General features: G+C 38.2%; 1 gene segment (V, D, J or C); it reads left to right on the forward strand.

Annotated features, from left to right (window-relative positions):
- Positions 1-385: 385 nt before the first annotated feature.
- Positions 386-11,971, forward strand: LOC141089249 (T cell receptor delta constant-like). The segment is given in 4 exon segments: positions 386-511; positions 3,487-3,744; positions 7,511-7,627; positions 11,304-11,971. Coding segments are annotated over 3 exon segments (462 nt in total).
- Positions 11,972-12,295: the final 324 nt, after the last annotated feature.

The following is a 12,295-nucleotide window of genomic DNA, read 5'->3' on the forward strand; positions in this document are numbered from 1 at the left end:
AATTGCCTTACTGAATAGCAGCACAGGTGTTAGAAATAGTCGTTTCCATTAAGAGTGGAAAATTGTAAATAAAAATTTGCAGCAGATTTTGCATACATATAAGGGCACATTTTATCCTGAAAGGACAAGAGGCAAAAGTGCAAATCTATTTTACTATTTGATTACTTTCAAGTGACAAGTGTGTGGTTATTGTCTTATTTGCTGCTAGACCCTTGTGCACACCAGCGCCACTGAATCAGACCATTCTCTGTAAATACATTTTCATGTAATGTGACCTATCCCCTTCAATATGTATTATTCATTATGTTAATTCATTTGTCTTTCTGGATAGATTGAATGAACCTTTGGGTCAAAATTTTAAATCTAGAAATCCTATAAACAGACAATACTCTATGTCTGAGCTTTCCAGGAAGAAGTTTCTGAATGAGCTTATTTCATTGTGGACTGGAGTACAGATGGACTTCAGATGGTCTGATTTTTGGAACTGGAACAAGACTTGATGTCCTGCCAAGTAAGTGTGAAAAAACATTATATAAGATAGATTTATGTTCTATATACAGTATAAAGCTTTTGGAACTTTTTTTGAATGGCTGAGAAGTTTTTATCTACTATATCTTTTTCAGTAGTTGAGTGAAAAGCATAGTAATAGACCTAATTATTAGTTTTTAGTATTTCTATAGATTTTATTATGAAATATTTGTAATTTTAATTAAACTACGGACATTTTTTAAATATAATTCTAATATAATTAATTTAATTTTTGTTCTAAAAATTATGTTAAAAATGTCCGTTACAGAAAATACATGTATAAGTTATTTTCAAATAATATTACAAATGTCTAATGTTTCATCATTTCTCGGTTTGAATAAAATCAAAATCTAAAAATATACTTGATAAGACATATATTTTTTTACTTCAATTTATAACATCCGCAAAGTGTTTGCAGGCTTTTTTTTAATGTATATATGAAGAACAACTATTAAATTAGGATATACGTGTTGAGATAGTTTGCATTTATTTGATTTTTTTTTCATTCTAATTTATATTGATACTATTTACTTTGCATCCAATGTTTTTAGTGTCTGCATGATCTATTTTAGCGTGCATATTTAAGTTGTTGCATTTATATTATGTAGTAGATGCAAGTTAAAAATTGTAAAGGAAATCAGTCAGGTCAGATAAAGCTATTAATCTGTAAGGTTAATCTGGAGGTTCATAGCTTTATGAAGGTGTGCAGCTGCAGTATTAAAAGTACAGAACCTAATAAGAAATTAACTTTATTACTCCCAAGAGCCGCCGGCTTTCAGTTATGCAGACATTCCACCGTGGCTTTAGTCATCGCTCACTATATTGTGAGCAGCGGCTGTAAGCAAGACCTGGAACTGTGACTGGCAGCTGGCTCTGATTTGCATCAGTGCAGAGTTAGTTGTCTGCCAATGTTCCAGGGTATGCTTCCAGCTGCCGCTCTTGGTGCTCTGAGCGGTGACTGTAATTGCTCCGGGCATGACTGAAAGCCGGCAACTCTCAGATGGAATAAGGTTCATTTTCTCCCAGGTGCTAAATTTTCACTCAGGGACCTTCATAATGTTATTAACCTGCAGATTAACGCTATATCTGCAAATTAATAGCATTTTTCGACCTGACAGGTTCCCTTTAACAAGATATTTAACCACTTTAGTACTGAAGTCATTAGCCTCATCAGCACTCCTTCAAAATGAGATATTTTGTTAAAATGTTTACTTTTTTAATAAAAACCAACATTTTTTCATTTCTCCATTAACATAGCTTTTTCAGGGGTAGCATAGTGGTATTTTCACATGCCATCATTTTCTGTGCATTTACCATATTACATTTTATTAACTTTTAAGGGAATTTAATTAAAAAAAAGTGCAATTCTGCTATTTTCTTTTGCTTTATAGATGTAAACCATTTACCATTCACAATAAATAATGTGAACAATTAAAGACCAAATGCTTAGCCAGCAGAGATTTTTGATATCTTGTACTTTGGCATAATACTACACTTCAAGAAAAATACATAAGTGATTTTATGGTGCTAAATCAATCAAATTGTATGTGGGCTTTTTTGCATGATGAGTTATGTTTTTTAAAAATATCATTTTGAGGTATACATAAATGATTGATCAATTCTGGGGGGGTTTGGAGGTGGAGTGGAAAAAATAGTCAATCCTCTCCATGATTTTTTGTACTCTGTCCATGCAGTTTAAATGTTATTTTAGCATTATCATATGTGTCTTTACATTAACCTGGAAGACAATTGTTTTGCTTTTGGCTTGTTTTTTCCTGTTATTCTTTTAGATGCATTTTTTAAACTTTTATTAATTCCTTCCTGAAGTAGCATAATTAAGTTTTTGCACATTTGTATTCTCCCCTCATAGTCATAGTTTTTTTTATTTTTGCATTTATTTAGCCATACGAAGGCTTGTTTTTTTTTTGAACGACAACTTGAACAGCAACCATTCTTTTGTTATTTATTGATCTGAAAAAGTAGAAAAAAAAGGTCACATTTACGGCGTTCATTGGGTAGTAAAAATGACCTGGCAACTTGTTTCTTCAGACACTATGATTATGATGATACCAACCTTGTGTAATATTTAATCTATTTGAGTGAATTAAAAAAAAAAATTTTTGCTTGTGTCCCTATTTTCTGAAACCCAGATTTTTTTTGCATTGAAGGACTTATTTTTTGTGTTGCAAGCTGTCATTTTTATCTATATTGTTTTTAGGCATACAAAATGTTTTATTCTCTTGTTATTGCATTTTCAAAGAGGGTGGATGGTGTATAACAAGAGTACTTCTGGTGTTTCTATTTTTTTCCTTTAATTAGTTTTATATCTTCTTAGATCACACTTTTATGGACATGAAGCTACAAAATATATTAATTTTGTCATCTCCATATTTCAGGATTGTCAAAAGGGTGTGGTTCAAACTTCCATTTTTAATATTCTTAAAAAAATATTGCTTTTAACTTGTTCTTTAGGATTTTAACTTGCTTGATCACTTTTACGAAAGAATATAATACTTCAGTGTTGAATTATATGATAAAAATCACAATCTTTTATGAAGCCAAGCCACAGGTTAGGCTTCATAGTTGAACCGCGATGGTGGCAATGGAGTCCCTCAGAAGATCTGCTGGCTTCCATGGCAAGCCATCAGCACCCCTTCATATGGGAGGGGAAAAAGCTATTTAAATACCAATGTCAGAGACTGATTTTAATGCTGTCAACAACAATCCAATTACCCAAAGAACGAGCATCTTGTTTGTTTGGTTATTGTATCCTTGTTTGCACAAGCTGTTGATCAGTGAAAAAGCACTCTAACTAACCCAAGTATTAACTCATCTAAATGTCAGTCTGTTTCTGGGTGACCAAATGGAAGAAGGCAAGATGTAGATAATATACGTCCATGTTGTCTTGCATGTTACTAAGATTATCAATGTTGAACTTTGATTCTTCTGTTATTCCAGGTATCAAGCCTACCACACCTCCTGATGAAGTGTTTGAACTAAAAGCTAAAGGGGACGTCTCCTCCATCGCTTGCCTGGCAAAAGATTTCTACCCCAAGGATATTGAAATTTATGTTAATAAAACCAAACAAGAAAATGTTCGAACAATCTTATCTAAGAAGGGATTGTACAGTGCGGTCATTGTTCAGAACGTGAAGTATGAGGACTTTACATGTGAGACCAAACCAACTCAAAAGTTGACGACGGTAATGTCAAAAGGTAATAATACAGTATATTTAATATATTTAAAACTTTATATCTGTTGTGATTCTCAGAGTAACTGGAATTGGTAACATTCTTTGCTTTTTTTTAAGATGTGTTAACTTGAGATGAGAAGATCAGTCCGCTATGAATTGACTTCATGCCAAATGCCCTCAAATTTGCACGCATCCGCAAATTTGAACATTTGGTGATTCAACTAGTGAGGATTGGTGACATTTCACACACTACTGAAGACTCAGAGTGTGGACTAATAATGTTAGGTGTGGCAGACAGGCTTCTCCATAATGCCCTGCAGATATCACATCACATGGTCTGTTGCAGCTAATGAGAGTGGATATCACTGAGGCTATAAAAGATGAGAAGTGACAGAGCAGTGCCATTTTAGGTTTTTACAGCACAGGGATAAAGGTAAAAGCGTACGGGTCATTCCACATAGTGAGAGAAAAAGGCCTAATCTGATTGTCTTGTTGTCTTGTCCTACTGCAGTACTGAAGCACATTGAAGATGGGAATAGTAATCTCAGTCTGTGAATAATAATCTAAGAATGCAAGCAAAATTGAGGTGCTGGAACTGCAAAGTCAGTGTTATTATTATTATTATTTATTATCGCACCATTTATTCCATGGCATTATCCATGTGGGGTGTACATAACAAAAAACAAGTACAATAATCTTGAACAAAACGTACAGGAGGAGAGAGGACCCAGCCCACGAAGGTTCACAATCTATAAGGGATTAGGGACGATATTAGTTGGGCAGTGTATGGAGGGGTGCATGAGAGTTTAGAGGGGAGGCCACAAAGCAGGAGATTGCAGTAGCTGAGGCGGGAGATGATGAGTGCATGCACTAGTGCTTTTGCAGATTTTTGGTTGAGGAATGTGCGGATCTGTGAGATATTTTTGAGTTGGAGTCGGCAGGAAGAAGAAAGGGCTTGGATATGTGGTTTGAAGGACAGATCACAGTCAAGGGTTACTCCAAGCTTGGGGGACTGTGAAGAGTGGGCAGCCATTGATTTTGATGGATAGGTCCGTTGCGGGGGTTGAGTGAGATGATGGAAAGATGATGAATTCTGTTTTATCCATGTTAAGTTTTAGCAGAGAAGAAAGATGAAATAGCAGGCAGACAATGTGGGATCCTGGTTAGTAAGGAGGTGATACCGTGTCCAGAGAGGTAGCTCTTTGTGTCATCAGCATAAAGGTGATACTGCAAGTGGTGGGACTGTATGAGCTGTCCCAGGCCGAAGGTGTAGATGGAGAAGAGAAAGGGTCCAAGAACCAAACCTTGGGGGACACCAACATATAGGAGGTGTGTTGAGGAGTTGGTGTTTGAGCGGGAGACACTGAATGTCGGGTCTGGTTAATTAAATATTTAAATAAGAAAATCTACACAATAAAAGTACACATATTTAGTATCGCCGCGTCCGCAATGGCCCGCCCTATAAAACAATCCCACTAGTTAACCCCTTTAGTGAACCCCATAAAAAAAGGCAAAAAAATGCTTTATCATCATACTGCTGAACAAAAAGTGGAATAACACGCGATCAAAAAGACAGATATAATAAACATGGTACCGCTGAAAACGTCATCTTGTCCCGCAAAAAACAAGCCCCAATACAGCATCATCAGCGAAAAAATAAAAAAGTTATTGCTCTCAAAATAAAGCGATGCAAATAATTCTTTCATATAAAATAGTTTTTATTGTAAAAAAGCACCAAAACATAAAAAACATAAAAAATGATATAAATGAGGTATCGTAATCGTACTGACCCAAAGAATAAAACTGCTTTATTAATTTTACCACACGCGGAACGGTGTAAACGCCCCCCCAAAAAAAAAAATTCATGAAATGCTGGTTTTTGTTCATTCTGCCTCACAAAAATCGGATTAAAAAGCGATCAAAAATATGTGAGCCCGTAACCTGCGCCAAAGGTCCCCATGCTTACGGGTCCCTACAGTTGCTTTGCTATTTAGTTTAGTGAAGGGACCCGTAAGCATGGGGACCTTTGGCGCAGGTTACGGGCTCACGTATTTTGGCCAAAATATCAGCTAATACCTCACTAATTTTGTACTTTTTGCAGTATATTTTTCGGGGTGCAGCCGAGCTCAGACATGTCTGGTCTCATATGAGGGGTGTTCACACTGGGATACATTGAGGGTGTGCAGCCAGCCCGCCTAGTGGAATAGTAGGGGCGTGACTAATAGGCTGTGAACAAGACACTATGCAGTTCCCTAGTGTGAACAACACCCTATGCGGGCCTTTATTGTGCAATTGTATACTAGGCAGTCACCCCCTCCAGGAATGGGTAGGTGGAGAGTGGCTGTTAATCTGGTATTTTGCACCTGTGTCGCTAACATCTTGCTTTATGGGCTGACTGCACCCTGCAGTGCATTTGTTCCTAGATCTGGGCAGGTAAGTGTTGCTGCCTTTTTGTCTGCTGTTTAAAACACTAAAAACACATACATGTTTTTCTGCACCTAATACAAGTCTATGGGAAAAATCTGCCCAGAAAACTCAGCGTACTCGCAAGAGAAATTGACATGTTGCTGATTTGTAACACACACCACAGATCAGTTTAAGTTGAGTAAAAGAAAGCAAAGTAGGCATGAGATTTCTATAAATCCCATCCACTTTGCTGGAACTGTAAGATGCTGTGTTTTGACACATCAAAAATATACAGTATCATAAACTCACCAACAACTCATCGTGCGCAAACTGCCTAAAGAGGACCTATCACTTTCTCAAAATAATTGAGTTAACTACCTTGTAAAAAGCCATGAGCTCCCCTGATTCTGCTTCTGTAATTGTTTTGCAATTAATTGCTCCATTGCAGAGATATTCACATTTGTTGATTTTGGAACGCACTATGTGAAATCTCTGCTTGCAAACCAACTAGGCATTTCTTTAGGGTCCTCTCTGGAGGTGTGTGCTTTCAGTCCTCTCTTCTCGATGCTAATATTTAAATAAGCAGTAGTTCACAGCACCTCATGTAAACAAAGGGTCAACTTTACCTACATTGAAAGTGCACGTAACGTCCAAGGAGTCCTTCTAGTTAAAAAGTCCAAACAATATAAAAAAGTGAGGACAGCGCTTCCCAAGTTGGTGATTTTCAATCACTTTATTCTGCCATCTGTTGCGACATTTCGATCTGTACAGATCTATGCTTGATAAAGATCTGTATAGATCGAAACATCGCAACAGATGGCAGAATAAAGTGATTGAAATTCACCAACTTGGGAAGCGCTGCCCTCACTTTTTCATATTGACTCTCCTAGATGCTGTCACAGCTTGGAAGTGTCTGAAACTGACAGTACATTATGATGTTGTGAAAGGAGCCTGTTCTAAGATGCTGCCAAAGAGAAAGGTGAAAGTGCTTTTTTCCAGCGAAGACTGATTAAAACAGTTGATTTGCAAGTAGAGATGTCACATACTGTGCTCCAAAAGCTTTAAATGTAACTGTCTGCAGTGGAGTTCTCACTTCCATTGTGTGAACTATAGGCACTAACAGCTATTGCCTGAGGATGATAACACCTGTCCACACACCCTATTACAATATATGGTCTTCACATGGGAAGCACTTTGGTGGATTCTGTAAATACACACATTATATGGACATTTCATGCAATTTTGACACTTGTGCATGCCTAGACGACTGTCCGTTAGACAGTACAACATTGTTTCTGACATGCTTACTGCTTTCCCTGTTTGTCAGAATTACATAAATTTACTGGATTATCATTTATACTCTAAATTCTGCTATTTTCCAGTTCACAGTATGAAGGAAATCAATATACTTTCCTTAACCGTAATGGGGATGAGGACATTGTTTGCCAAAATTCTGGTCTTCAACCTAATCCTGAGTGCAAAGATCTTCTTAATGTAAGGTGAGCACCTAAAACAAATTCAACAGCGGTATAAAAACTCCATATAGGTGACGGTACATATATAACTCATAAGTAATAGATATTCAAAACAATGTAGATATTTAAAGAGTAACCGTTGTTTTAATTTTTATTTCAAAAATCAATTGTTTATCTGACAATGAGAAACTTTGTGATATATCTTATCAGAGAAATCTACTTCTTTCTCCTCCTAGACTGATCAGTCATTATCAGAATTCTCAATTCTGGGGTCAAGTCTGTATTCAGTGAAGACCAATTATTACATTGCTGAGATAGGAGATGGCAGCTGCTATGGATACAATTCTATATAGACGGGAAGAGGGAGGAGCTAGAGACATAGCGCCTTCCTTCTCCTCCCCCGCCTACCTGGATAGAATCTTATCAGTAGCAGTTGTCATCTCCTTTTTCAATAATAGAAGTTTGTCTTCACTGAATACAGATTTTATTTCAGAATTGAGAATTTTGATAATGACTGATCAATTTTAGCTGAGAAAGAAGCAGATTTCTCTGATGAGATATATTACAAAGTTGCTTACTTTCACAACTACTATTGATTTATAAAATAAAAATTAAAATGATGCTTACTCTTTAAACAATGACTGTGTTTCTTGCCTGAGGAACACATCAATGGAAAAAAGATTAGGTTAAAAAGGGTACCATGATGTTCCTACAAAGATGAGTCTTCAATAGTCGGTAAGACAAAAAAAATTTCTAAAAGAAATGGGCAAATATAACCTTAAACAGCATAATAGAAGACACCAAACCTGAAGCAAAGATGTTATTAACTGAGAAACAGAGCAGAAAACAACAAGTAAATAACACTTTAAGGCCCCTATTCACATGTCCAAGTCTGTTCAAGGCTTTGGCACATTCTCTGTCAGTTTTTTATCAGATACAACACAAACTCATTGTAGATTTTGGCCCCATATTTTTCTGCTCGAAAAGAAAGTGGAGGTATCTCCAAGAATTGTACCATGAATGTCAGTTAGTTGTCACCTACCCAGGAATAGAGCGAAGGTTACACTTGCGCACCACCATTCTATTTGTAGTTTTCTGGGACTGTGTCAGACAACCATGTACATTGCTCAGCTACTTTTTTCAATGGGGAGAAGGGAATAAACCATTGCCAGGAAACACTGGTGGTGGCTTATGTTATGTGGAAACAAAGGCTCAGCCATGTTGAAATCCTACATACCCAATTCTTCTAAAGCACAGGAGGTTGCCCGCAGTCCTGCCTAAATCCGCAGAGTTGGTTGAGTTTTCTGGAATGTGCTTGGACATCTATCCATATTTCATGCATTACATAATTGTGCATGTCCGTCAAGCCTGATAGAGATGATATACAAATAATCTGCATGAATGAAATCTAAGGAAAGTGTGAACTAAAAGAAAGACCAAAAGGAGTGGAACAGACAGAACACCCCCAAAGTTCCTTATATTCTGTATTATTGGAATACCTTCTAACCACATTACCAATAGATTAGTATAATATCTTGGATTATAAGGCTCTGTTCATATCTGCGATGTGAATTTCACTTCTAATGGAAAACACAATGCTGTGAATGCTCTGGCCCTGACGGACACCAGTGCCCTATGGACCCTATTATAAATTAATAGGTTTCAGCTGTGGTGACAGACATATTGACTGGAAAAACAGAGCAAATGTGGCACCCCAGAGTCTGGTTGCCATAGTGACATTGCCTCCCTCAAAGGGGTGATGTCATGCCTGGAGGCAGGAGGGGGGGCCCCCATGCCAGGTAACACAGGTTACATGACAATTCCTGTTGCAGGTCAGAAAGGGGAGCTTCCTTAAATTCTTGCCAGCAGCTGGGGTTAGTGATTCAGTAAGAAGTCAGCTGAGAGAGTAAACAAGGGAGTTGTCATGGAAACGGGAGCAGCTTGAGCTCATGACAAGACAGATAGAGACAGTTGGAGGTTGATCTGTGAAGAGGGAAGGGACAGGAGCAGAGACAAGAGGCTCTGGGGGAACTAAAATTGCGTATAGCTGACCCCAGAGTGAAGCGCTGATATAAAAAAACCTCAGAAAAAGTGTAGGGACCAAAAATAATCAAAAACAGACCAAGAAAGCAAAAATTTGGTAAACCCATAAAAATTAACCTTTAATTCACTTATTAGAAATTTTTAGAAAATTCTAAAAAACTGGGTGATATCAAGCTTGCAATAATGCCTAAGAAAAAATACCACATAGAATTGACACATAAACAATCTTTATATATATCAAAGGGAGGCGGGTAGACTCACCCTAATAAATCATAATGTGTCCCTATCTAACCGCAGAGGTTGGCACCCTAGTTGTTGACGATATGGCGCCCCCGCTCAACGTCGGTAACCCTAAAGACCCTTAATCACCCTAACAAAACAAAAAAGGGACACACAAACAAAGGTTTTTTGTGTATCCCTTTTTTGTTTTGTTAGGGTGATTAAGGGTCTTTAGGGTTACCGACGTTGAGCGGGGGCGCCATATCGTCAACAACTAGGGTGCCAACCTCCGAGGTTAGGACGGGACACATTAGGGTTTATTAGCGTGAGTCTACCCCCCTCCCTTTGAAATATATATAGATTGTTTATGTGTCAATTCTATGTGTTATTTTTTCTTAGACATTATAGCAAGCTTGATATCACCCAGTTTTTTAGAATTTTCTAAAAATTTCTAATAATTGAATTAAAGGTTAATTTTTAGGGATTTACCAAATTTTTGCTTTCTTGGTCTGTTTTTGTGAAATGCTGATATAAAAAGGGACGCCAGAGTCCTTGGCTGGGCAGGAGCTGTACGCCCTGACAGCTGAATCTGGAGTACAGGGGACTGCAAGTTCCTTGGCCACACTGAACGCCTGAAGGCCCGGCAGCAGACCAAGAGCCCAGGGCTGACGGTGAAAAGGACAGTACCCGTGATATAGGCTCACGCTGTCAGCCATACAGGTTAGAAACCATCACGCAGGCGAGGGCCACAGCTTAGCTACAAGCAGCAGGGGCCCGAAAACAGAGCGCAGAAGGAAAGTCCCCAACCCCACCTGGCAGGGTGGATCCCCTGAATGCCTCCAGGCGAGCCGGACTCGATCCATCAGCTGTATGTGGTACCCCAGATTGCAACTACTTTTAAGTAAAACGTAAAGAAAACTGCACCTCTCTGTGTCCTTCTCTTATTCTCTGCACCCCAATGTTCACCACCATCTGAACAATCAATTATATTTTCCCTGGGGCCCCACTCTACTCGTGGGGAGCTGAACCATCTTTGCTGCGTCACCAATAGCCCCACCCATTGCTGAACACCACGGGTGGCGTGGCGTCACAATTAAACATCACATAACTATCCTCTATTTAATTACTGGATGCCCAGGGCCACGGACCGGGTCACTGCCATGACATCCCCTTTCAAGAGCCAGACCGGCCCGGTACCGAGTAACCTAAGGCCCTGCGGGGAGCTCCACAACCTGCAACTACCAGAGGACAGGCCATCAATAGCATGTCCTGGAAAACTTCTTTAATTTATGAAAATCACAAAGTTTGGCTGAGGTCACAATTAATGTAGATGATTGTGTCTATACCAAAACATTTGATATATCCTAGAATATGTAACATGGGGCATTTTAAAATAAAGGAAACAGTATTTGATCAGTAATGTTTTGTTTTTTTGCAGACTCTTCTGAGGTGCCAAGTGAAAATGTAACACTTCTGGCTTCATTGATGATCGCATACATGGATCCGATCAGCAGCTTTCTGTGGACTGCTCTGTCACATACAGATTACATCTAGAAAACATGTCCAGGACATCTGGCTGCTTTCTAATAACAGCACCACTCCTGCTTACTTTTAATTTGAACCAATGGTCTCACCTGGAAATGCCACCAAATTCCACCCAGAAACACCCTAAACTTAAGGGGCACTGTCTTCTCCCAAGGAAGCTGGGGACCTTGCCTCCTTTTGTGCTGTGACATCCCCAATTTCCTCTTGATTGTTTATCAAAATTCTGTACTATTGGCAACTACAATACTAGGATGCAATAGCAACCATAAGGAAAGAAGTGTGCTGTTTGTGGAAGAATTATGTCATGTTTTCAAATCCTGGACAATGTTTTGCACCTGGTTGGCAATATATCATTCAGCTTTCTTAGTTTACTATAAAAGACATATTGAATATCATATTTAGCATGCACAGCTGCCTTATCCTTGAGCTATACAAAAACGTCTCAGATGGAATTTCATATATTCAGTATTCGCAATATTTCCTTAGTAATCTATTTTAAATTAATAGTCTTTGTTAGTAATACTATAAAATTAGTTTAATAAAATCAATGTTTTCAATAGGTTTTCAAAAAGAGATGCTTTCAGCTTTAATGTTCTTTAAATGGTCAGTGTTGTTTCAAGGCACTTAAGCAAAATCAAAAGGTCAATCAAATATTAAAAAAACCTTTACAATACATCTTTTCAGTCAAATTAGCTTCTTTCTCCACTTATATGCCACTTCTCCCTCTTACGTCTTTCTCTTGAGCAAGACCGATAAAGTCTGTCTTGCTTAAAACAAGATGGACAGCTATCTCACTGAGGGATCAGATTATAGCTGCTTATTGAAGGCTAGGAGGTAAGAGGAGCTGAGTAGGTGAGAGAGACAGAGACACACATATATTGAGTT

Source organism: Dendrobates tinctorius, unplaced genomic scaffold (genome assembly GCF_039654945.1).
Source record: "Dendrobates tinctorius isolate UK_male_01 unplaced genomic scaffold, ASM3965494v1 ptg000044l, whole genome shotgun sequence".
Classification (NCBI taxonomy): domain Eukaryota; kingdom Metazoa; phylum Chordata; class Amphibia; order Anura; family Dendrobatidae; genus Dendrobates; species Dendrobates tinctorius.